The sequence below is a fragment of the Pristiophorus japonicus genome, chromosome 4 (assembly GCF_044704955.1).
Source record: "Pristiophorus japonicus isolate sPriJap1 chromosome 4, sPriJap1.hap1, whole genome shotgun sequence".
NCBI classification, from domain to species: domain Eukaryota; kingdom Metazoa; phylum Chordata; class Chondrichthyes; family Pristiophoridae; genus Pristiophorus; species Pristiophorus japonicus.
The window spans coordinates 255,650,308-255,677,618 of record NC_091980.1 but is presented as its reverse complement, the minus strand read 5'-3'; the positions used below and the strand labels follow the sequence as shown (position 1 = coordinate 255,677,618).

Sequence of the window (27,311 nt, the reverse complement as noted above, 5' to 3'; positions counted from 1 at the left end):
CCGGGGCGAAGTCGAGCCAAGGCGAGGTCGGGCCGTGCGAAGTCAGGGCGGGCGAAGTCGTGGCGAAGTCGGGACAGGCGAAGTTGGTTCGCCGAGGTGGGGGGAGTCCGGATATTGGAGCATTTTCCGGTTTCCGGACGACCCCGCCACGGATCGGCCAGGATTTCGGAGCATTCTGGATTCCGGAATTCCGGATTTTGGAGGTCGAGCCTGTATTACATCAATCCCAACTAACAGCCTGGTAAGATTTCAGTATCATTAGTGCTTGCAATTTCATGCTAAGCACAGCTGAAACAAACACACTGACACAGTGTGATAGGTCAGTCAGCAAATAGTGAAAATAGTTATTAGAAAATCAGGAACATGACATCGGCAGAAACCTCAGGGGCCCGACCTTGGTGGACATACTGCCCACTACCGCCTGCAGAATGCCCGCATACCGCCGAGAATTGGAAGTTTCGCGGAAAAACAGCTGCATACCACCGACATCCTGCCTGGCGCAACTTTGGTGATTGACATACCGTCGAGTGGTAAGCGCACAGTCCACCGACACTGAAGACCCTACATACCGCCGAAAACTCCAACATTGGTGACTCACCGCCGACATACCACCCTGAAGCATACCGTTCTGGAAAACGGGCTTTTATGCTTAGTAAAGTGGGCGGTAGTGCACGGTGCATTCATTTGGACACTGGGAGAAGCAGCAGCATTTGGAGATAAGCAGGAGCATTGGAGCAGAGCACTGCAGTTGTATTCACAGGAAAAAAAGTCTATTTTAAAGGAAAAGAGGCTTTTTGGAGGGAAAGAAGGATTTCTGGAGGTTGTTTTGTTTATTTAAAAATGGGAAGAAATTGGGAAAAATCGGGAACACCAGAGAGAAGCAGCGCCATTTGGAGGAGAACACTGATGTTGGAGTAAGAGGCTTTAAATGGTCAGTTTAAAACAAAGAAGGCTTTTTGGAGTGCATTTAGTTGTTTGAAAAATCAGAAAAAATTGGGAACACTGGAGAGAAGCAGCAACATTGGCAAGAGAACACTGAAGTTGGATGCACACTTAAGTGACTTTAAATAGTCAATTGGAGTAGATTTGAAAAATCGGGTTCAGTTGAGTAAATTGGAGGAGATCTCTGTCGATTACAATGGGGCCTGCATTATCTCAGCCTGTATTGCTTACAACGTTTCTAATGCAGGATGCAGATGGCATTATGATTATATTAAGAAGCAAAGCAGCAGCCTTCGAGTGCCTCACTGCTCCTTCTCACTGTCTCTCCTCACTCTCACTCTCTGCACATGCGCAGGTGATCCTTAACCCCTGAAATCGCAGCAAAATACAAGTTTAGAGTAAAAAAAGAAATTCGCGCATGCGCAGTGCGCCGCTATATCGTCGATTGAGGAAAGTCTTTCTCCGGCTCGACTCCATTCTGTGAGACTGCCCGCTGCCCAATGCTCGCACAACGTTGGCAGTCTGCCGACGGTAAAAAACAACCACTGAGAACTTGGTGGACCATCGGTAAGCACCAAAGTCGGGCCCCAGGTATTTTCAAGCAACGTTCCTGTTCACATTAGAAACCTCCACTACAGAAAACAGATGCAAATCAATTGCTCTCAGGCCAGAAAGGATTAATCAGACTTGCTGTTTTGTAACAAACAGGATTAGAAGACAGGCTGACTGTAAAAAGGGTTAATATTAACAGAAACAAGCAGTAGATGGAACTATGGCACATTTACCTGCATGTTTTCCAAAACTTACCACTTGACATCATCATTATGGCCAGTGTAGTGTCTCTGAAGCTGTTCCTCTACATTGTATAGTACGACCACAGATGCAATGAAATATACAATCTCACCGGTTGGCAGAAGATACAGGTTACAACGGCAATCCCGGCCACGATAGCCATAACTGACATATTTGTCAAGGATATTAACTGGAGTAACAGGTGAAGCTTCACACAGGTCAAGAGAATCTTTAAAGTTGATTTGTATTCTGAGGCACTTCAACGACAAAGTCAAAGGACACAATGCTGTTACTAGGTGAATTGGTTGCAAAAACATTGAAAACCAAGGCAGGCCTGTGTTATTTTTGCAATAGAAACCCAAAGGTTTGTGCCTTTTTCAAAACACCATTGGGAGGAAAATAGAGGGGGAAAAAACACACTCACAAATTCTGTTTCCTCTGTGTCTCCCCTCTAAATAAGTGCAGGGATTTAATGCTAAGTTGCTCAATAGGATTCCAATTGGGTTTTTTTAAGTATGACTGCAACTCAGTGCAACTAGGGATGGGCAATAATGCAGCCTGGCCAACACTGCCTTTTTAAAAGGATTTCTGAGTGATGTTTTTATACCTTTATTTTAAAAATGTATGCTGTTAGTTTAATGGACTTTGACATTCGGGAAAACAATTGGCTCTTTCAGGCTGACACCAATACATTTATTTTATAGTGTGCATTGTGGTGCAAACTGATTTTAGTGGTCCTGCAAGTAAATTGCTTTAAACTCTTTTTCTGATGCAAGGGTTCTGTGCTTAGTTTCAGAGTAGCTGGGTGAGTAAAATGCTGCAGCGGGAACATCTCAAACATGTTGGCCGGCTGTCATATTTACAACAGCACAGGAAAGGAGGAAAATAGAACTAACTTAGCTTTTAACCCAAAGTAAATCATTTCCACAATAATTCCTAAATGAACAAAAAAGGGGAGAAATTAAAATTGCTCAAATTTGATAAGTTGTATTCCTGGTATTCTAATTACAATGCTTTATGGAAGCTGCATTAAATAATTACATATTCAAATATTGTTACACAGGGCTATGGGCAGAAGACTAGAATCTCTGAGGTAGAATTTCCCTGGAGGTTCTCCTGACTGATCACCATAATTCTGATGGAAGTTGTAGGGGAGGACGAAAACCCCCTCATTTTACCCAGAAGGAAAAGGGCTGTGGGATCAGTCTGTGCTGTGAATTGAAACCGATAACAGTTTGACCTTGGCAGAGCAGTGATTGGACGGGGGAGGACACTGGAGGGCCAATGGTGAGACAGAGTCAGCCCGAAGCATGGGCCTTTCAAGCCAATGGGAGAGCACTTGCTCGAAAACTGTGGGACTGACTCACAGCCATTATCGGACTATTGTCTTCCCCATGTTTACACTGTGGAAGGAAATTATGCAGATCTTCAGAAAACTAGGGAACCCAAAACAAACCAAGGACCTACACAATGGCTACAGGAGGCCAACACAATTAACACCTACTCAAACCTTGAGTAGGTTAGAAAAACTGAATTGAAGGAAATGATGCAGACCTTTAGAAACCAGGGAACCCAAAACAACCCAAGGGCCTACACAATGGCTACAGGAGGCCAACGCAATCAACACCCATTCAAATCTTGAGTAGGTTAACATCAGTGGAAAAAAACCGCAATAATCCAGAATTGCTGCATTTTTCAAAATCACAAAGCCCACCAATGGGAAGAATCGATTTCAGCAGGAGAGGCGGACTGGATAATCTGGCTATAAAAAGGGGTTTCTGACGTAGTGTGGGTGGTTCCCTGCCCTCGTCGTCCAACAACCAGCAAGACTCTCGACACTGAAGGAAAACCAGTGTCCGAAGATACCGAAGATAGAAGAAACAAACCACTAGACTGCAGAAGGCACAGTAGTGAGTATAACCTCTGGTCCCCAGAACTCCCAACTCAGTTAGGCCAGGAAAGGTGGGAGGTTGGGCATTGTACTGCTAAACTTGTGTAAAGATTTCCGTTGTGTCCGTTTAGTGGGATTTAGGGGGATTGTTTTGTTGGTGTATTGCTGTTTGTTGAGATACACCTTGTCCAATAAATTGGAAGCCTAAAGTTCCTCTTGGAATCACCTTGTCTCAATTCTATTGTATAACATCTCCTGATCGTGAGTCTTATGTCAGAACAGTGTAAGGGAAGCTAGGAGCGCCTCGAAAATGCTCAACTGTGTGTCACAGGCTAGGGAAGAAGGGGTTAGGAGTGTTTGACACTCACAGGTGCCTCACAGGCTAGGCATAAGCTGTGGGGACGCACGAGTCTCAAAACCCCATTCATAAGCTGTGGACACAGTCTCTCCAGGGGTGCTCTTGCAGCACTCAGGGTACCTCACAGGCCAGGCATAAGCTGTGAGGGTGAAGCCCAGAGAGAGACACCCAAGGCACAACAACACTCCCCAAGAACCCCTTACAAAGTTCCACAGAAACGTCAAAGAAATGCTGTTCACGTGGTTTTTCCAATGCTTCCGTGGATCTTCCTCCAAAGTTAAACAGGTGATCGGGAGAACACCCACACAGGAATTAACACCAACTAGTGAGGACACTGAATTGCTGTGATGTAAACTGTAAAACTGAGCCCAGTGTTTAGCACAGCTAGGAGTATTACCATAAGTGTCACGCACAAATGGGGTTAAAGAGGCAGACCCTGAATTTTCATGACTCCTTTGGCGGGTTTGCAGTATTACAGAGGTATGGGTACTTTATCCGGCCAGTAAATTGGGGTTGGACCTATTTCCACCATTTTCCATCCCATCTCAGAATTTCTTTATGTCATTTGGCCCCACCTCAGGCTGATCCCTATGCACCTAATTAGCATATATTATCATGAGGGTCAATGGCGCTGCGGCCCCGAATTTCCTGGGCTTATACACACAATACACATGGGGTAAATAAGGTTGAGATATATAAGCTGCAGCTCTTCAAGGATCAGCTGAGACGGGCAGAAGTGAGAAATGTTTGAGCATAAACATCCTTGGACTTGCTTTTGATTGTGAGAACATCAGGAGATTTTGACCCCCACACACAGTGAGGGCTTCTCAGAAGCAGCTGCTACATTTCCTATGGGCAGACCTTTGTGTGAAAGTATCATGGAGGAGGAGCAGAAGAGGATGGAGGAAATGACAATGAAAAGAAATGAATAAGGATTCAACCCACCAGATATTACCACTCCCCCAAAGAATATACAGGCAACACAGTTCCTATGGAGACTTTAGTGAGTTTGTCTATTAGAAAGAGGTAATAGGTGACTTGTGCCAGCTTCTGCCTGTGAAACTGCAACCTTTTTCCTCTGCCCATACTGTTTTGCCTTTGGCTGCAAAGCTGGTGACTGCCTTCAACTTTTATGACAGCGTCATTTCAGGCAGCAGAGGGATCTCTGTAATATCAGTCAGAGTGCAGGCCTGGCATGTATTCATTAGATGACTGATCCACTCTTCAGGAGTACTGGGGAATTCACAGTTTGGCACCACAGCAAATCAGAAAGATTGGGCCATCCAAAGTTGCCGCTTTTTTCAACGTTGCTTAGTTGGCATCCATGCTCCTTTGCGAACTCTTACAGTTAACCCCCTCAACTTCACAAGCAGAGAGAGCTTCCACTCCTTGAATGTACAGAATGTGTGCGACAACCTGTAAAGGATCCTGCACATCAGCCCAAGATTTGCTGGTGGCTGTGATGCATTCGACCATTGGAACTCGGCCCGCCTGGAGGAAGAACATTGTGTCACTAGATGGCGCGTGTGTGTCAAGGACCACCCCCTGCTCCCAGGGATAATGACTCCAACTGCAGAGAAAAGCAGCAGAGGAGCACTAACAATGAGGCACATATCTCTATCCAAATGGTTATCGAGAGAACTATTGGGGATTTAAAGAGAGACTTTCACTGCCTCAACAGGGTGGAAGGGCTGTGCTCCAGATTGTGTCCCCCCAAATAGTTGTAGTCAACCATGTCCTTCACAGCCTCATAATTTTCCAGATTTTTTTGGGTCTAAGTTTTTATGTTCTATCGCCTCTCCCAGGAGATTACATGGCTTCCAGATGGGGTGGGGAGAGTATATATCATGATCAATCACATGACATCACAATTATATGGGACAGGCTGGATAGACCAGTAGATGTTTTCCTTTCAGTCATTTTTCATATGTCGCATATGTTTATAGCAGCTTGCTATGGCAGGGAGCCACTGCTGTCCGCATCTCTGGAGCTTTGTGCCTGGGCCTTGTTACCTTCTACCTGTCACTACCATGGTACTCTGAGAAAGAGGGTTGGCTGCCTGGCCTGTGCTGCTGTCCTGAGAAATGGCAGCATCATGTAGATCAGTTCCAACTGTCATATTGCACTGGGCCCTGAATCAATCTCTCCCTCCGCGTGGCCCTGATCAGCAAATTGGCTGGTCTAATGGCAGCCACTGCAGATTCTCCAATGGATATGTAAATGAGCTGATTCAGGAAATTCTGCCAGATTCAGCTCTGTTGAGTGTCAGTGGGCACAGCTCCAGGTGCCTTGATGCAAATCCAGTGCAAGTCACAGCATGGAATTTCAGGGGTGTAATGTCTACTGAAACATGTATGGCTGCCTTTTTCTTGGAGCTTGCCAAACAAGCAAAACAATTCAGGGAATCATCATTATATTGCTTATGTGTGGTATCAGGGTGAATATTATGCCATTCTGCCTTATGTCCCTAGTAATCAAACGATAGCTGTAGAGCACTGTTCTATTTAGATTCCAGTGTAAATTAATCGCTTGACATCTTAAGGTGACTCTCATGGCCTCTGTGCATTGCATGTACCGTCACCACTACCATGAGCTGTCAGAATGTTGAGTATTGCTGGTTTGCAGTCACTATTATGGACACGGTGATATTTGAGGCAGTGAGAGTAGGCAAAAGTGATTACAGCATTGATGCAGGTCTTTGTGCACGATAGATGCTGTGGCATTGGAACAGCCCCTTTTGATGGCCTGGATCTCACAAAACACTAATTCACTGCCAGACCACAGCTTTGTGGAATTCAATAGGTCCTTCTGGTTCAGTAAGAGTGGGACCAGACTGGAAAACTCACATTCAACTCGATCTACAAAACAACATCAGAAATTCAGTGTAACAGGGCTATAAATGGCGATAAAGTGATTGGATTGTGCTGATGGTCCTTTTGTGTTCTTAATTGTTAGGAAGCATGAAATCTACTAAGCAGCATTGCCATGTAGCTGAAATAAAAGCAGCAAAACAGTCATGAATCTATAGGCTTCATCAGTTGGCACCAGGTGTTACAGTGCAGCAATTTTCCAAACAGTGTTATGATTACAACATTCCTAAAAGACAACAAGGGGTTCACTGCATGTGAATTATACAATAGAGATAAAAGAATTAAAATAAAAACAGGAACACGTTTTTCAAACCGGTTAATACATGGTTTGTGTCTGGGACATGGAATTTGAAAGGCACAAACATAGAATGATATCCAACAAAAGTAATATGAAAATAGAATCCAGCTCTTGGAACATTTTCACAGGGCAGGAGAATCTAGTACAGTCTTCATTTTAATAAATGATTTCCCTAATCAAATCTGCTAGTTTTATCATTTTGTGTGGCTCATTGAAATGAAAAAATGTTTAACATCTGCACAATTCAACAATGGAGTCTACAGATTGAAGGATACACCCAGTCCAGCTTCAGCTTTTTGGCCGGAAGTTCTGCTTTATCGTCCAAACTGTAGGTTTCTTTAATATCCAGAGGCATATACATGGTGATTGGACGTCCACGCAGGAACATTTTTACATATCCTTCCTCTAAAAAAAGGGCAGAGAATATAAAGTTCATTTCTTGAACATTTGGTATTCACAATTACATAAGATACAATAAATCAGATAAACTGACAGCAACATGAGAGAGAGAGATTGAAGTACAACCAACACCAAAATTTGATTTAAAACTGTAACTGTCTTTATTACATGAAAGATTTCATACAGTTTCATTACATGCAGTGAGTGTTGCTAATGTTAAAACAATGAAGCAAAATCATCCAAAATGCAACAATTTGTGACAACATTCCATATGATCAAAATAGTATCAGTGGCAAAACATGCTATTTAATCAATATTACACATACAACACAAAGAATTCAATGCAGAAAACAGAGTTTGCAAAAGAAAGAAAGCATGATAGAGACAAAACGTGACATACAAATATGTATGGCAGACACACAGAACAAAATTAAACAAAACAGACATATTCCTTACAGCCCATCAAACACTTAATTGTAAAAGGTAAGGAGTTAAAAACAGATCTGGAAGTATTGGCTAGGGGACTTAAGTGGGCTTATCAAACTTGGAGACCTCGACATGGCAGTAAGGCTGATGAGAATCTGACTTGGGCTTTTAGGAAATGGTAGGGTCAGAGAGGGTGACTTGCGAGTTCCAAGCTTCCCAATAGCTTTATCTGAGGTGGTTCCAGATTCTTGAACAGTTGGTTCCTGGTTCAAAAGCAGACCAAGGAGTTCAGCACTGCTCTCAGGAGAACCTATTAGATTTGGAGTCTTACACAGAAATACCTGTACTGAAACTACATGGAGTTGTAATGGATACAAAGTGGATGGGAGGGCAGAAGTAATAAAATGGTTACAGAAGACTATAGAACTAGTTTCAGTTAGATTTTAATGTCTAACAGTGTAATGAAGAATAACTATCTTAGTTCTCACTATTGTAACATTAGGTTGTTTTAGCTGTTAAAACATCTTTATTAAAATTATTTATCATTATTAAAATATAATCGTACACCTCAATTATCTTCTTTTTAAAAAGAATGTAAGCATTAGCATCTTACTCCAGGCAGTTTTCTTATCTAGGCAGTGTTTAACTTTAAATTAAAAGTGAAATCTCACTGTCACAAATGCTGCAACTCTCTGCTGAACTTTTCCAAAAAGAATTTCTGATATTTTCACCATTGAGAAAATTGAAGTAATACTTATACTGGGAAGATAAGAATACTGAATGGACAGCACAGGTGGCAAGGCTTTTGTTGAAGCATCTCGAGGCCCTTCTGTTTTGCGTCCATGGGCAGATTTTGACTTTGTGCGATAGTGTAAATGGGTGATAGCGAGTCGGCAGTCCGTTTTACATTTCTCCTGATTTTTATTTCCATATACTTCAATCGCTATCACCAGTGTTATGCTATCGCCCCAAATCAATATTACACTCTATGTCTACAGTTAGCACAGGAAGCTTTAATTTAGGCAACACAACACCCATGGTCACCCAAGCTAGGCTTGTCTATTGCTCATTAAATGGGATTTGCTGCTAATAGAAAGACTATATTCAAGGAAAATCAATTCTGTGTTTTGTCTATGAGCATTTTTGTGATTTTTGGCAAGGTCACTCCTGACTGAGAGTTTTGTCTCTGTACTAAGTTTGGATCATCGGCAAGAATTTTGTTTTTAAAGATTAGTACATTTTTACAAACTCTCGTGCAGATATTACAAAATGACAGCGCATCCTGAAAGGTGATTTATTCTTCAAACACCAGTGAATTGATGCAGCAATTTTCAAAAGCAAGCAGCACTACATTACATGTGGCATAGCTCTCTGCACGTCAGTCACATGACTAAACTGAAACTCAAAGACAACACAAGGATCTATGAGTCAATTAGGAGACCTCCCCATTAATTCACTGTTTTTCCTAGATGACAAAATATTCAAAGTCCAGGATGGTTATGCTCCAAGGAAAGTCTGATTGAAGCACTTGGAAAGTTTGGTTGCATTTAAAAGTGATTCCCAGATAAGAAAGCTTTGCATTTAAAGAAAATGTAAGCATGCTTGCAGAAGAGGCTGTGTGTGCATGTGAATTAGACCTGACAGCTAGAAGCCAGGTACGTTCAGAGAGCTAGAATGTTGCACAAATGAGACCTACCTTTGCAATGCATCACACGGCGCTTCCCTTGTGATTACAGAGACAGAGACAGAAGTGCTAGATAAAGATGTGTATGAGGAAAGTCAGGTTCACCTAACACCTGTTCTAAGGGCTGCACAGCCATATTCACTTACAGCTTCTAAATAACCTCTCACAGGATATAGAATCGAGTTCCTCGCTTGTCTTGGGCATTTTTAATTTTTTTTTAAATCCATTTCATGAAAATATAATTCATGATATATATTGTGAAGTAATAGAATCTCAATCCCTAGTAAACTTAAAGGACATTTCAACATGATTATCAAAACAATTCATAGGACATGACATTTTTAAAATTCTATATTGATAAACAAGCACTCTGACTGGGCCAGCTACCCATCAGCTGCATATTCGCATCAAACATTTGGAATATCTCTCTCCTCTATGGATACACAACATATTAAATCATAGTAATGGCAGCAGTAACTGGGATACAATCAAGCTTCAGACTCACTGAAATTCATTCAAATTCACCAAATTCAAAACCTAACCAGGGAAAAAAAGTCTTTGGACCAGCAAGGAAGTCAGATAAGATACTTTTGTTAGACTACTAAGGACTCCTAGTGATCATTGTGGGACAAAATGGACCCAAACCCATTATCTCACATGTTTCTCTTGAGCCCTTCCCTCATTCTTTCCCCTTCCCATCACCTGCTCATGCCACCTTTTATTTCTCCCCTCTCAGGTATTTTCCTCCCTCAATCTATCACTACTTTCCTGCCACCATCCCAGGCTTGAATCCCTCTTGAATAAGCCCACAGCTACCCACTCTGCGGCTCTTGTCATTCTCTGATGGTCCAGCATTTACCCTTACCGTTTCTTTACAAACAGCAACCCCTCTCGCATCGACCTTCCCACACAATGAGCCTCTCCTCCATTGACTAGCTGAGTGGGACTGCATTCGCTTGGTTCCACTCTTACCTATCAAATCATAGACAGAACATCACCAGCAATGGCTTCTCGTCTCACCCCTGCACTGTTACATCTGGAGTCCCTCAAGGACCTATTCTTGACATTCTCATCTAAATGCTGCCCCTTGGCAACATAATTTGCAGACATGGGCTCAGCTTCCACATGTAGGCTGCTGACATCCAGCTCTAACTCACCACCACCTCTCTTGACCACTCCACTGCTTAAGTGTTTTCCAATTGCTTGTAGGGCAACATCGAGTCTTGGAAATTCTCATTGTATTTAAATCCCTTCATGGCCTTGCCGCTCCCTTTCTGTATAACCTCCTCTAGCCCTACAAACACCTCCCCAAACTCTCCGTTCCTCTGATTCTGGTCTCTTGTGCATCTCAACTTCCCTTTACTCCAGGAGTCACAGCCATGCCTTTAGCTGTCCAGGCCTTGAACTATGGAATTCCCTCCAAAAACCCCTCTGTCTCTTCACCTCCCTCACCTTCCTTAAGACTCTCTTTGACAAGCTTGTGGTTAGCTCTACAAGACCCCTTCTATGGCTTGGTATCCATTGCACTCTGTGAAGCGTCTTGGGATGTTTTTCGACATTACACTACATAAATGCAAGTTGTTGTTGTTGTTGCTGCTGCTGTCTACCATGTCATCATCATCATCATCATAGGCAGTCCCTCGAAGTCGAGGAAGACTTGCTTCCACTCTATGTGAGTTCTCAGATGACTGTACAGTCCAATATGGAATTACAGTCTCTGTCACAGGTGGGACAGACAGCCATTGAAGGAAAGGTTGGGTGGGGAGTCTGGTTTGCCGCCGCTCCTTCCACTGCCTGCTCTTGTTTTCTGCATGCTCTCGGCGACGAGACTCGAGGTGCTCAGTGACCTCCCGGATGCTCTTCCTCCACTTAGGGCGGTCTTTTGGCCAGGGATTCCCAGGAGTCGGTGGGGATGTTGCACTTTGTCAAGGAGGCTTTGAGGGTGTCCTTGAAACGTTTCCTCTGCCCACCTGGGGATTGCTTGTCGTGTAGGATTTCCGAGTAGAGCGCTTGCTCTGAGAGTCTTGTGTCAGGCATGCGGACGATGTGGCCTGCCCAACGGAATTGGTTGAGTGTGGTCAGTGCTTCAATGCTGGGGATGTTGGCCTGATCGAGAACACTGACGTTGGTACGTCTGTCCTCCCAGGGGATTTGCAGGATCTTGCGAAGACAGCATTGGTGGTATTTCTCCAGCGATTTGAGGTGTCTACTGTATATGGTCCACGTCTCTGAGCCATACAGGAGGGCAGGTATCACTACAGCCCTGTAGACCATAAGCTTGGTGCCAGATTTAAGGTTCTGGACTTCAAACACTCTCTTCCTCAGGCGACCTACCATGTAGGGAGCTGGTAAGAGGGCAGCACTGTAGTGCCAAGCAGCAGGTGGAGGGACAGGGGAAACGTTTGGCTATGAAGAATGATGTTGCAGGAATAGGAGGGTGCTGGTTTAACTGTGTGGCTTCACTTTTTATTTCAGGTTTATGGTCAAGAGGAAGGGCGATTTCTCCTCTGAAGAAGAACTTGAATTTATATAGCGTCTTTCATGACCGCAGGACATCCCAAAGTGCTTTACAGCCAATTAAGTACTTTTGAAGTGTAGTCACTGTTGCAGGAATGTAGGAAACACAGCAGGCAATTTGCACACAGCAGGCTCCCACAAACAGCAATGTGATATATGACTAAATAAGCTGTTTTGGTGATATTGATTCAGGGATAAATATTGGCCAGAATACCGGGAAGAACTTCTCTGCTCTTCTTCGAATAGTGCCATGGGATCTTTTACGTCCATCCGAGAGGATAGCCGGGGCCTCGGTTTAACGTCTCATCCGAAAGACGGCACCTCCGACAGTGCAGTGCTCCCTCAATGCATTGGAGTGTCAGCTTGGATTATGTGCTCAAATCTCTGAAGTGGGCTTGAACCCATGACCTTGATTCAGAGGCTCTGTGAGATACTCTGTGCAGGGAAACAATAGGAGAGGGCCAGGCAAATTACTTCAGCAGCTGTCAAGCTGTTGGTTGTTTTCCCCCCAACTATAAGCCATATTGTTAAAAAAGGGGGTTGGCACAGTATTGACCATGGCCTCCATCACTAAGTGTTAAAGACTTCCAGCAATATGACATAAGTCTTGAAACAAAACTATTTTTTATTAAAAAAGTCAAAATTAATGATCTCTCTTGACAATACCAAGCTGTCCCTTAAAACATGTAGGACGTAAACAACAGCTCAGACATAAATCATGTCAGATTTTCTGGGCACTGTTTGCCCCTGAACTCCACTTGGTATTATTAAAGCAAATTTGGGTCCAAAGCCCTCTGACATTCATTTGTATGAACATTACATTGCTGCATCCTCTTCAAATACAGTCAAGGGCAGACACCAGAACAGTCATAAGAACATAAGAACATAAGAATTAGGAACAGTAGTAGGCCATCTAGCCCCTCGAGCCTGCTCCGCCATTCAACAAGATCATGGCTGATCTGGCCGTGGACTCAGCTCCATTTACCTGCCCGCTCCCCATAACCCTTAATTCCCTTAGTGGTTAAAAATCTATCTATCTGTGATTTGAATACATTCAATGAGCTAGCCTCAACTGCTTCTTTGGGCAGTCAGGGGAAGTTCATGTGCAGTTCTACACAGGAACAAAATGGGAACTATGGATTATTGCCCATTTTTTCATCTACATTGCCCCAATTTTTCGAGTGCTATTTGCAAGCAGGGCAAAGAAAATTGGCCCTTAGTTGTATAACTTATATAAATATTTCATCATAAGAGAGTTTCTATATAGAACTGGAGATCCAGAGTGATATCACTTACCAGCAATTTTGTGCAGGGAAACAAATGACCATTATTGAAGACCTGTGCTCTTTTAAAATGGAACGGTAAACCCATCTGGGCTGCCTAATGATCTGATTTTACAGATCTAAACAATATCTCCAACAACAACCCAGTTAGGTGACAGTCTAGACAGTGATGGCCATTTAATTAAAATACCAATTCTGATGGACAGTACAAGCTGCCTTATTTCTCACCGGGTTACTATGAGGGACACCATGTGGACATAGTTTATTCCATTTTTAGGGACAAGGGGGAAAAGATACAAAAACCAGGATGGTCCATATGCTTTAGAATTGGACCTCCTTATGGCTATACATGATGCAATGTTGACAACAGTGGTGCAAAGGAGTTCCTGGTTGAAGAAGATATGTGAAGATACAAAGTTCCTGAAAGGGTGAGCGAAGGGGGATGGGGGGGGGGGGGGGAAAGACAGGAATAGGGGAAAATCCTCAGGAACACGTACTCCATTGTTTGATAGCATTTCTCTTTCACAAATGTATTAAGCATAGTAAAAGGATATATTATCTCAGCATCACACCATGACTCATTCATTATTTAACACAAAACCTATGTCTCATCTGTAGTCAATAGATCCCACATGGTTTCTATCAGAGCTTTCTTACCAATGCCTCATGTGGATGCCACACTGCTGTGGTATTCTGGTTGAATTCCTATCCCTAGCTTTCCAAAATTAGGTATTTGAGAATTTAGGAAAATGAAAAGCAAAAGCTATAATTTCAAAAATCAAGAAAATCAAAGTAGGAAAGGATGTAAAGAGCAAAAAGGCAAGAATGTTACAATTTCTTGAGTCTAAATGAACGCTTCAAAAACTAGACTAGAAATGATATTTTTTATAGCTACTCACCTGCATTAAAGAGAGGATCCTTGGGTTTGCTATGAAAGAAATAAAATTAAACTGAATCTCTACATCAGTGTCAGTACAGAATACAGTTATTGGTCTAGTCTAAAAAAATATAGTAGTTAATTTAAAAATTGTTGAGCTGATTTGGAACTGTCTATAACAGCTGTGAGAAGGTTAATATCACACCATCTGCAGGCCATCATCTACAGTGCTGGCACATGGAACACTCAGTCAATTCAGCTACTGAAGCTGCATCAGCTTCACAGGTGCACATGACACAGGTTGAGGTTAGTGTTCAAATTATGTCAGATTGTTTCAGCATCAATCAGTATGAGACTATCTCCTCAAAATGGTCCACAGCAGACATCGAAACTTGAACTGAACCAGTTTACTTTTATTTATACTGCACATTTAGTGGTAGAAATTGCCCCCCCGCCTGGAACGGGATGCTCCCAGCCCGTTTCAAAGGTTTTTACTGCAGTTGTGGTTCAGGTCGACTCTTGCACGACATTCGGCTCTTTGCCTTTCTTTATTTTGATCCGGAAGTCGGTCTTAATGGGGGCGATGACAACACCTGAGGTGACAGCAACTGAGGGGCGGAAGTTGGGGGTGGAGCGTAGGTACTGCCGCGATAATGTCATCGCTGCGCTGAGTCGCCATGACTCTCCCCTTCACTTAAAGGGGAGCGCCTCTGCGATTTTTAAATTTTGGGCCACTGTGCCACCAGGGAGGGTTTCAGCTGGGCCAGTGGCCTTGCTGCCTGTTGGTGGCCCGGCCAAACCCGAGGGCATATTTGTCAGGCCGACATGGCAGTCGGCTGACAAAAAAAACATGGCGGCATTGCATCCTCCCCTTTAAGGGAAGCTGCACCGCCACTGCAGAAGGCCACAGCCTCACTGGACCACCAGGAAAAAACAGGTTTTGGCCCCGTCGGGCGTGCTGAAGATTTTCAGAGGGGAACGTTGCCGTCGGGGGGTTAGATCAGTGGTGTGCACGGTGATGATGTGCTTGAGACAGATTGGCAGTAGCGGAGCGGTAGGGGTGGGATCGGGGCACCGCCGGGAAAACTCGGGAGGGCAATTGGGCTAGCAGCGGCCATTCCACCAAAGGCCAGCGGCCACTCCACGCGCAGCATGGCCGCCGATTTGCCGTGGTAACAGGCCTTAAGGAGGGGAACAATTTCGGCCCCTTAGTGTTCCTACCAACTGAAATTACTTCACAACAATTCAAACTGTGCAGTATAACTATGCTCTGTTAGAGGTAAAATTGTCATAATTGTTGTTTTGGTAAAACACATTTGAAGATTTTAGAACTGCCCCTGATTTGTCTGGGTAACTATGCTAGTTGCTGGCTGCAAACTGAAGAGATTAATAAGTCCTCTAATGTTGACAGGTTTAGTTCCCTAGCTGTGCTAGCTGCTAACTATGGAAGGTGCAAATCCCATGTTTATCCTTTACTTCATAGAAGAGGCAATAATGTGCAATAAACTTCATTTAAACATTACAGATAGTGCAGACATCTTAGAAAATGTAAATATGCACTTTAATTTACCTTTCGCTGGTCTTTTTGCCACTGCAACCACTGCTCGTTGACCCAGTGCGGGTCCTGCTGTTCTTTGACTCTCCAAAGCTTTCTCTCCGTGCAGCTGATGACACACGTTCAGAAGAGTTGCTTCTCTTCACAGCACTAGATTAAAAAATGGTTCATTAGTTCAAAACTTTGATGTCTTCTCTGCAGTTATATTTATATTGAGAAATATCTACTCGTTTCAAATGCACTGTCTTCCAATCACATGGCTGCCTTTTTCAAATTTTTCTTCAAATCTGTTTAATACAAAGTAAATATTCAATATTTGCTACAATTAAAAACAGCTGATTTAATGTTTTAAAGAACATATCTTAAAAAAAACCTTTAGAATGTCAAGGATATTCTGTGCATTTCTACTAAGTTTGTAGTTAATTTTCCATATTTTTTTCTACTTATCAAGAGTATAGTTGAAGAGTAAAACAACCTTGCTCTGATATCAAGATGAATTGGTTTGGAAAAATCCTGTTCTATATCTTCAGTCACAGGGTTCCTTATTAAGTTTATAATAAATCTATGATGACTATCCTCTACTAACACAGAATAATGTGTGCAGCTGACCCAATTGGATGAACCCTTGGTGTTTCTTTGCACAGCACATTCTCTGCAGATGTATGGATTTCTTGGAATTCTGGCCTTTTTTATGTGTCTCACCTGGAATTATCTCAGCAGCTGACGTGGGCTTTTGAGTTTTATGTGAACATTGGTTCTAATCTTTCCTTCTTTCCTGATCATATTGATGTTGAGAAACTCACAATGTTTTCTATTGTGTTTTCCATTCTTAGCTTGTTATTAGCATGGAAGTTGCAAAAGACAATGACAAAGTACATGTCATTTTTCTTCACTAGCTGTCCAAATGAGAAAAAGATCATCAGTGTACCTCTAACACATCACAGAACCATGTGTGCACTGGGAGAGAACCCTTTATTCGAGCTCTGCCATGTAAAATCTTTGCTCCTGTCGCAATTTTACCACCCTTAATTCATTCTTTGTTGAATGTAAAGTAGTTGAGATAAAAAAAAATGTGAAAGAACAATCATCATCATCATCATCATAGGCAGATCTTCAGAATTGAGGAAGACTTGCTTCCACTCCTGAAGTGAGTTCTTTGGTGGCTGAACAGTCCAATACGAGAGCCACAGACTCTGTCACAGGTGGGATAGATAATAGTTGAGGGGAGGGGTTGGTTGGGACTGGTTTGCCGCACGCTCTTTCTGTTGCCTGCGCTTGATTTCTGCATGCTCTCGGCATTGAGACTCAAGGTGCTCAGCGCCCTCTCGGATGCACTTCCTCCACTTAGGGCCAGGGATTCCCAGGTGTCAGTGAGGATGTTGCACTTTATCAGGGAGGCTTTGAGGCTGTCCTTGTAGCGTTTCCACTGCCCACCTTTGGCTTGTTTGCCATGAAGGAGCTCCGAGTAGAGCGCTTGCTTTGTCTTGTGTCTGGCATGCGAACTATGTGGCCTGCCCAGCGGTGCTGATCGAGTGTGGTCAGTGCTTCAATGCTGGGGATGATAGCCTGATGTTGATGCGCTTGCCCTCCCAGGGGATTTGTAGGATCTTGCGGAGACATCATTGGTGATATTTCTCCAGCAACTTGAGGTGTCTACTGTACATGGTCCATGTTTCTGAGCCATACAGGAGGGCAGGTATTAGCACAGTCCTGTAGACCATGAGCTTGGTGGCAGTTTTGATTACAAGATTGTCCTTTCATTTCTGGTTAGCCTGGTTTAAATCCAGCCCAGACTAACAGAATGAAAGCAGTCTTTGTAAAGGTCCTCAACAACATCAATTTGCATTTATATAGCACCTTCACTGGAGTGTAATCAGAAAAAATTCACACTGTCAAAGAAAGAGACATTAGAACAGCGACCAAATGCTTGGTCAAGGAGGTAAGTTTTAAGAAGGCGGAGAGAGGTGGAAAGGCAAAGACGTTTGAGGAGAGCATTCCAGAGCTTAGGGCTTAGACAGCTGAAGGAAGTGGGGTATACACAAGACACCAGAATTGGAGGAAAGCAGATTTCTCAGAGGGTTGCAGGGCTGGTAGAGGTAACAGAGATAGGGAGCTATGAAGTCATGGGGGGTTTTGAATACAAGGATGAAAATGTTAAATTTGAGGCATTGGTGGAATGAGTTTGGATACTCTTGCTAAAGGACCTAAGTGACACAAGTCTAAAGCACAGAACAGGTTACACTTCATTACTGAATCACACTAGACTGGCAATCTTGCTCAAAGAGGCCATAAGAGATTTAGCAATGGGAATGTTATCATGGACCAGTACAGGCAGTCATCTGGGTCTAGGTTTATAAAATATTTTGGGGGGTAGAAAGGAGCGTGCTTACTTTGTATTTGAAATATGCAGCGCCAGACTTGATGCCCACACTGAGGACAAAAAGTGAAAAATAGCATCTCACAGCCTTGAGAAACATAAAGATGTTGAAAAATAAAAAGTGGAAAAATTATGTCACCAAGTTTTGTTAACGGGTCTATAAATTAATGCAGTTTCATAGAATTACATAGAATATGCAGCACATAAACAGGCCATTCAGCCCAACCAGTCCATGTCGGCGTTTATACGCCACTTGAGTTTCCTCCCATCATTCCTCATCTAACTTTCAGTATAACTCTCTATTCCCTTCACTTTCATATGCTTATCCAGCTTCCCCTTAAATGCATCTTTACTATTCACCTCATCTTCTCCCTGTGGCAGTGAGTTCCACATTCTCACCACTCTTTGGGTAAAGAAGTTTCTTCTGAATTCCCTATTTGATTTCTTGGCGACTAGTTTATATTGGTGACGATCTTGTATTGATGGCCTCTAGTTATGCTCTTCCTCACAAGTGAAAACACTACTCTTTTCTACTCTAACAAAACTTTTCATATTTTTAAAGACCTCTATTAGATCACCCATCAACCTTTTCTTTACTTTAGAAAAGAGACCCAGCCGATTCATTGATACAAAAGCAAAATACTGCGGATGCTGGAATCTGGAATAAAAACAGAAAATGCTGGAAATCTCAGCAGGTCAGACAGCATCTGTGGAGAGGAAGCAGAATTAACGATTCGGGTCGATGACAGAAGTTGTCAGAAGTTCTGAAGCGTTAACTCTGTTTCCTCTCCACAGATGCTGCCTGACCTGCTGAGATTTCCAGCATTTTCTGTTTTTATCCCAACCTATTCATCCTTTCCTTATGTACACCCTCGCAGTTCTAGTATAATCCTTGTAAATCTTCTCTGCATCCTCTCCAATGCTTCTATATAGGCGGCCAGAACTGCACACAGTACTCCAAGATAGTGTTGGTCTCTTGAAGAAAAATGGGAATTACTGGAAATTGAAAAATAAACTTTGTAAATAAAAAATAAAATAAATATCGGGTTTAAGAAAAGTTGTTTAGACATTTGGTTTCTGCATCGGTCAGTGGGATGAGAAGAAATTGTAATATTCCAGTGTGGTAACATTGTGCAATGGACTATCAGTTCACTTCTCAAGTCATGAAAACAATAAAAAATATATAGCATCACATCACTACATCTATTGCAGCCTGACAATAGCCATTACACACTTTATTTTATCACTTATAGCACAAAATGCCCTCCATTACATCCTGCACCACATGTCCCATGCCTCCCACAAAACCCACCAAAACTACCCAAACAACAAAACTAATCACAATTACTGAAACGAACAGAGTATTGGAAGGAAATGGGATGGTGCACTTTATGAGACAGGTTATTGTACCTCACTTATAAAGAACATTTTACTCTAGCATGGAGTCCTGTGGTGCATTAGGGAGAATATTACGAGCTTGTTGCACACGGCTTTCTAATCACTACACAGATGAAGTTTGAAGATTATTATCCCGCTGGTTTTAATGGATATTGGAATAATAAACTTATGCACTTTTAGTTGCTATACTTGTTACTTAAAATTCTTAAAATTATTAACCCAAGAACCTGAGAGATTTTTCTGGAGTGTCTAAAGAGCATGAAATGATGATTAAGTTCATTCAGTGTACAATGCAGTTTCTTCATTTCTATTGTGTCAGCTGCCATGTATAATCAAGTCATTTATTGCATCTCTAATACCAGCTACTGTGGTACACCGATGAAAAATGTAAACCTGTGTTGAATTCATTTTCCTGAGATCTGCTCTCATCAAAAATACCTTGTATAGAATCATATAAATTTACAGCACAGAAGGAGGCCATTCAGCCCATCGTGTTCGTGCTGACCTGTAGCCAGTGATGGAACAGGCAGTAAAACAAAAAGGGAAAAAGGTTCCATTGGAAACCCAGAATTGCATTCAGTAAAACTTCCAGTCATTGTATTGTAGCTTTAAACTTCTGAGAGTTGTACTTTTGTACCATTTCGGACATACTACAGCTTCCAGGAATGGGATTATCCAAACTAATGGAAAAAGAAGCAGAGTAGAACCAGTAGCAGATGCATTCCTGATCAGAGGAATTGAGTGTTCATGTGTAAACGTAAAGCAATCCATGGTCTTCTGCACAAACCCTTTTTAATCGAAATCTCTCTGATCACTTGTATGTCGAGTCTGTATCTACAGAACACTTAATTTCTACTTCTGGGAGTACATTGTGCTAATTTTCATTGCGCAGGAATAACACATTACTTTGTCATTTAATGGTGTCAAATAATATTGAACAAAGCACAGCTTTAACTGTGAATTATATTCTGAATCACTGTGCATGGGTGGAAATAAGTATTGATTTCTGTGTCGTTCTATAGCCTAAAGAGAGAAAATAATACTCATAAATATATAAGATCTAGTTTAACCAAATAAATCCAGCTAAAAATAGACAACTGCCACCAATATAAGAGGAATCCTTTGGATTTATCACCGGGACCCATATTGGGATGCTGTGTAATGATCTAAACCATAAATCTCAGGTTAAGGTAAAACAGGTGTGCACAATAAATGCTCCCCTCCAGTGGAATGTGCTGCTGCTATGGAAAGATGCTATTTGAGGGTATTGCATGTGTGATGCCATGTTTTCACTCCAGTCCTGTTCAACATATAATAACAGATTGACAATTAACATTGCCAACCTGCCAAATGTCAATGGTTACTCATACAGCTCAGTTTAACACCTCATTATTCAATCCATTCAAATTCTTTAGGTTAATCCAGCTGCAGTGAAAAGTACCCTTTTTTTCTAAATGTAATTGCTGCATTTATAGATACTCTGCTTGTACCCAGATAAGGATGTCGAGAAATGTGGAAAAAGAGATATGTGCATTATCAGAGTGCACTGTACAAACTTTCCATTTCAACTGATTCCGAGGTAACCTCACCTTTTAGCAGTTTTATTCAGTTTAGACATACTAGTCAGACACCCTTGCAACCTACATCCAGAAATGAGATGCAATATGGAAAGAGAAGAACAATGAATGTCATGCAGAAGACAAGAAGGCAGAAAATCTGATGAAAACACACTGTAGTTGAAAACAATTGACAGTAAATGTTAGACGAGGATGGCAGTAAAGGAAAAGTTGACAATTCAATTCACTAGCCTTATTCTAGTGAAATATAAACATTCTCAGTGATATATTACAATACCATGTGGATTTAAAAACTCCAACTGGGCTATTAAAAAACTCCAACAGTAATGTTAATAAATGTGTCACCTCCATTAACATGCATGTCCATTGACAACGGGATTATACACAGTGGCTGCTGTGAGACAGGCATTTTGTGCTGTTCTAACCAGGGCTCTTGGAATCCTGTGGGAAAATAAAATTGATTCTACAGAAAGTCTAAATCATAGAATCATTCACAGAAGGAGACCATTCAGTCCATCCTGTCTGTGCCGGCTCTTTAAAAGAGCTATCCAATTAGTCCCACTCCTTCATGCTTTTTCCCCATTGCCCTGCAAATGTTCCATTTTCAAGTATATATCCAATTTCCTTTTGAAATGTACTATTGAATCTACTAATACCAATTTTTCAGGCAGTGTATTCCAGATCATAACAACTCGCTGTGTTAAAAAAAAGTGCTCCTCATCTCCCTTCAGGTTCTTTTGCAAATTATCTTAAATTTATGTCCTCTGGTTATCGACCCTTTTGTCATGGAAAAAGTTTCTGCTTATTTATTCTATAAAAAAAAAAACAATTTTGCATATCTCTATTAAATTTGCCCATACCCTTCTCTGCTCTAAGGAGAACAATCTCAGCTTCCCTTGTCTCTCCATGCAACTAAATTCCCTCATCCCTGGTACCCTCATTCCTGGTATCATTCTGGTGAATCTCCTCTGCACCGTCTCCAAGGCTTTGACATCTTTCCTGAAGTGTGGTCCCAGAATTGGATACAATACTCCAGTTAAGGTCTAACCAGTGATTTATATATGTTCAGCATGAAGCATTTATCTGCTGCACTTGGGGTTCAACTATTTAATCCTTAGCAATTCAAGCCAATTTTTTTTTTGTAGATTTATAACTAGAAATTACAGGGAAGGTAATAGTAAAATTCTGGGTCTAGTCACCAGCGAGCACACACACACACAAAATACTGCACAACAAGGATACAAAAGTATTTATTGCACATGTGTGAGGCCCTTTTGCCACTATAGAGGATTAGCTTTGCACTCTGAGCCTGTTGCAACAGAATGGAAGTAACAATAGCAATATCTCACTTAGCCTCTGGCATCAAGAAGACATACCTTTCAGTGTTACCTCTGGCCAAGGAGTACCACCAAAGCTCAAGCCTGTTACCCATCTGTATGGACCATATGGACAAGAACAAGCGGGATTTAAAAGTAAAAATGTAATAATAATACATAGGCAACAAAAAAAACAACTGCCTATGTTGCTGAAGAGTCGGTGTCTAGTTTGGCATGTGCTTACGGTGACTTGCTCACCATTTTTCCATGTTTTGCTATTGGGAATGACATAGGCTGGATCATGTGCCCCTCCAACCCATCCCGGTCAGTGCAGTCAAGATCAGGGACTTGCTATGAGGAGAAATGAAATGCACAGCCATCACAGGTAGATTATAACGAATGCATCTGCTATAACTTCCGCCATCTCATTTAATACCCTGGGACATTTCATCAGGACCAGGGGACTTGTCTACCTTGAGTCCCATTAGCCTGTCCAGCACTACCTCCCTAGTGATAGTGATTGTCTCAAGATCCTTCATTCCCACATTCCCGTGACCAGCAATTTTTGGCATGGTTTTTGTGTCTTCCACTGTGAAGACTGAAGCAAAATAATTGTTTAAGGTCTCAGCCATTTCCACATTTCCCATTATTAAATATCCCTTCTCATCTTCTAAGGGATTATCGCGGACAATAATCAAGGGAATAATAGAGACATGTGGAAAAAGGAACAGCAGTAATCATGGGGGATTTTAACCTACATATCGATTGGTCAAATCAAATCGCACGGGGTAGCCTGGAGGAGGAATTCATAGAATGCATACGGGATTGTTTCTTAGAACAGTATGTTACAGAACCTACAAGGGAGCAAGCTATCTTAGATCTGGTCCTGTGTAATGAGACAGGAATAATAAACAATCTCCTAGTAAAAGATCCTCTCGGAATGAGTGATCACAGTAAGGTTGAATTTGTAATACAGATTGAGGGTGAGGAAGTAGTGTCTCAAATGAGCGTACTATGCTTAAACAAAGGGGACTATAGTGGGATAAGGGCAGAGTTAGCTAAAGTAGACCGGGAACACAGATTAAACGGTGGCACAATTGAGGAACAGTGGAGGACTTTTAAGGAGCTCTTTCATAGTGCTCAACAAAAATATATTCCAGTGAAAAAGAAGGGCGGTAAGAGAAGGGATAACCAGCCGTGGATAACCAAGGAAATAAAGGAGAGTATCAAATTAAAAACCAATGCGTATAAGGTGGCCAAGGTTAGTGGGAAACTAGAAGATTGGGAAAATTTTAAACGACAGCAAAGAAATCACTAAGAAAGTAATAAAGAAAGGAAAGATAGATTAGGAAAGTAAACTTGCGCAAAACATAAAAACAGATAGTAAAAGCTTTTACCGATATATAAAACGGAATAGAGTGACTAAAGTAAATGTTGATCCCTTAGAAGATGAGAAGGGGGATTTAATAATGGGAAATGTGGAAATGGCTTTTGCTTTGGTCTTCACATGCCACGGGAATGTGGGAATGGAGGAGCTTGAGACAATCACTATCACTAGGGAGGTAGTGCTGGACAGGCTAATGGGACTCAAGGTAGACAAGTCCCCTGGTCCTGATGAAATGCATCCCAGGGTATTAAAAGAGATGGCGGAAGTTATAGCAGATGCATTCGTTATAATCTACCAAAATTCTCTGGACTCTGGGGCGGTACCAGCGAATTGGAAAGCAACTAATGTAACGCCTCTGTTTTAAAAAGGGGGCAGACAAAAGGCAGGTAACTATAGGCCGGTTAGTTTAACATCTGTAGTGGGGAAAATGCTTGAAGCGATCATTAAGGAAGAAATAGCGGGACATCTAGATAGGAATAGTGCAATCAAGCAGACGCAACATGGATTCATGAAGGGGAAATCATGTTTAATTAATTTACTGGAATTCTTTGAGGATATAACGAGCATGATGGATAGAGGTGTACCGATGGATGTGGTGTATTTAGATTTCCAAAAGGCATTCGATAAAGTGCCACACAAAAGGTTACTGCAGAAGATAAAGGTACGCGGAGTCAGAGGAAATGTATTAGCATTGGTCGAGAATTGGCTGGCTAACAGAAAGTAGAGAGTCAGGATAAATGGGTCCTTTTCGGGTTGGAAATCGGTGGTTAGTGGTGTGCCACAGGGATCGGTGCTGGGACCACAACTGTTTACAATATACATAGATGACCGGGAAGTGGGGACAGAGTGTAGTGTAACAAAACTTGAAGAAGACACAAAGATTAGTGGGAAAGCGGGTTGTGTAGAGGACACAGAGAGGCTGCAAAGAGATTTAGATAGGTTAAGCGAATGGGCTAAGGTTTGGCAGATGGAATACAATGTCGGAAAATGTGAGGTCATCCACCTTGGGGGGAAAAAAAACAGTAAAAGGGAATATTATTTGAATGGGGAGAAATTACAACATGCTGCAGTGCAGAGGGACCTGGGGGTCCTTGTGCATGAATCCCAAAAAGTTAGTTTGCAGGTGCAGCAGGTAATCAGGAAGGCGAATGGAATGTTGGCCTTCATTGCGAGAGGGATGGAGTACAAAAGCAGGGAGGTCCTGCTGCAATTGTACAGGGTATTGGTGAGGCCGCACCTGGAGTACTGCGTGCAGTTTTGGTCACCTTACTTAAGGAAGGATATACTGGCTTTGGAGTGCGTACAGAGACGATTCACTCGGCTGATTCCGGAGATGAGGGGGTTACCTTATGATGATAGATTGAGTAGACTGGGTCTTTACTCGTTGGAGTTCAGAAGGATGAGGGGTGATCTTATAGAAACGTTTAAAATAATGAAAGGGATAGACAAGACAGAGGCAGAGAGGTTGTTTCCACTGGTCGGGGAGACTAGAACTAGGGGGCACAGCCTCAAAATACGGGGGAGCCAATTTAAAACCGAGTTGAGAAGGAATTTCTTCTCCCAGAGGGTTGTGAATCTGTGGAATTCTCTGTCCAAGGAAGCAGTTGAGGCTAGCTCATTGAATGTATTCAAGTCACAGATAGATAGATTTTTAACCAATAAGGGAATTAAGGGTTGTGGGGAGCAGGCGGGTAAGTGGAGCTGAGTCCACGGCCAGATCAGCCATGATCTTGTTGAGTGGCAGAGCAGGCTCGAGGGGCTAGATGGCCTACTCCTCTTCCATGTTATTATGTTTATATCAAAACACTGTGTCACCCTTGCCACCCGCTCACTGCAACAAAATCAAAATTGGGGGCAAAAGTAACATTTTGTTTCTGTCACAAAAATGCAAATCAGTCACTTTGTGCATACACAGAGGAACCCCTGGATCCATTGATGAGGGAGGTTAACCATTATTTCTTACAAATTTCTTCATGTTAAAAAATAAAAACACCTGAAAAATAGCAGGAGTTCTCATTTTAAATGCAAAAGTCAGAGACAGTGGAGGCCCCATCTGAAAGACCATTAATGATGCTCAAAAATGTATTTATTTAACAATTCCATCTAATTAGCTGAAGGAAGATTTCCCTTAATGATGACTCTTAAATTATATGCTCAGCCACATTATCTCGACTAGCAATTTAGAACACACTAGCCACTAAGGAGGTTAAACTAAAAGCAATCTTTGTAGGATCCCAGCTTTGTGCTACTCCAGCTAATCAATACAATATTAATTTGACCACCTGGGACAGCACTTGCCTTTTAATCCTGTTCCACCAGTTGTTAATGAAAAAGAGTTTTATCTATTGAGCAGCTTATTCTGATTTTAAAAATGACCTTTGTGTCGTGATTAACAGTACTTTAAAATTACTTAAGAACTGTGGCTAATAATAGTATGTCCTTGCTGCATTTGCTGTTATGTATGGATGTGCTGGGTCATTTTGACATCCTTCGGTTTGTGTAATCTTTTTCAAAGTAACTCAATTATTCAAGCAAAGCTATTCTGCATACATAATCATAAAGTCATTAAAATACTACCCACTGTCCAAATCAGCTGGGAATAAATTTATCCATGTAAATTAAAGGAAGACTCTTCCTGGGAAAGATGCCAAAACTGTAGTCATTACTAACAGCTGAAATAAAAAATGAAGCTAAAATATGAATCCTTTAATGTTAATTTATGAAAACTTTAAGCTATAAAACAAATAATTTCATATAAAACTATTATAACTCACTCGTGGAAAGGTCAGTGAAGAGACAGAAAGTACAGCTGATACAGGTTGTATTTCTGAGATGTTTTCCAACAGAAAAATAAACCTGATCGAAAAGATTGCATCATTGGCTGAGTTAATCGAAGTTGTATAATCTCACAGTCACACTGGAGGCCTTAACAATACATTCATTCCTCTGTTACCGTATGAAATAGCTAAGTTCATCATTGGTCCATGGTTCAAATAAGCAAATTAAAAACTGACAATTGTACAAATATGAGCATACTGTTCTTTGGAAACAAATCCATCTTTCATTGATTTACTCAACCAAAAATACACCTGTATTGAGTGCTGTCAGAATCCAAGCAATCTCACCCATGTTCTGACTGTCCTCACTGCATGTGTGTAATAGACCTATTCCCCCAGTGACCATTATGTTTGCAGCAAACTTTAATTATAGATATTAAATTGTGATACAGAATTAATCTGAAAAACATTTACCCAACTATCCATGTTTACTAAAGTTGTGGGTTTACACCATGGGCTACAATATTTTCTCTCAAGCCACCTCTACACACATGCAAACCTTGGGAAGCAGCTGATTGCTTCAAACA

The 27,311-nt window shown here is 41.8% G+C and overlaps 1 protein-coding gene across 8 annotated transcripts in view; it reads right to left on the bottom strand.

The window, feature by feature from the left end:
- Positions 1 to 27,311, bottom strand: part of eml1 (EMAP like 1) — a 315,675-nt gene that overhangs the window by 49,013 nt on the left and 239,351 nt on the right. For 5 of the 8 annotated variants that reach the window (XM_070879355.1, XM_070879349.1, XM_070879351.1 and 2 more), the window contains 5 exons: positions 15,908 to 16,042; positions 14,360 to 14,388; positions 9,673 to 9,699; positions 7,427 to 7,556; positions 1,750 to 1,899 (listed from right to left, as the gene is read on the bottom strand). In XM_070879355.1, the coding sequence (XP_070735456.1) occupies positions 1,750 to 1,899; positions 7,427 to 7,556; positions 9,673 to 9,699; positions 14,360 to 14,388; positions 15,908 to 16,042 (471 nt within the window). The remainder of the gene's footprint in view (positions 1 to 1,749; positions 1,900 to 7,426; positions 7,557 to 9,672; positions 9,700 to 14,359; positions 14,389 to 15,907; positions 16,043 to 27,311) is intronic. The other 3 variants (XM_070879350.1, XM_070879354.1, XM_070879356.1) reach the window with 1 other exon arrangement.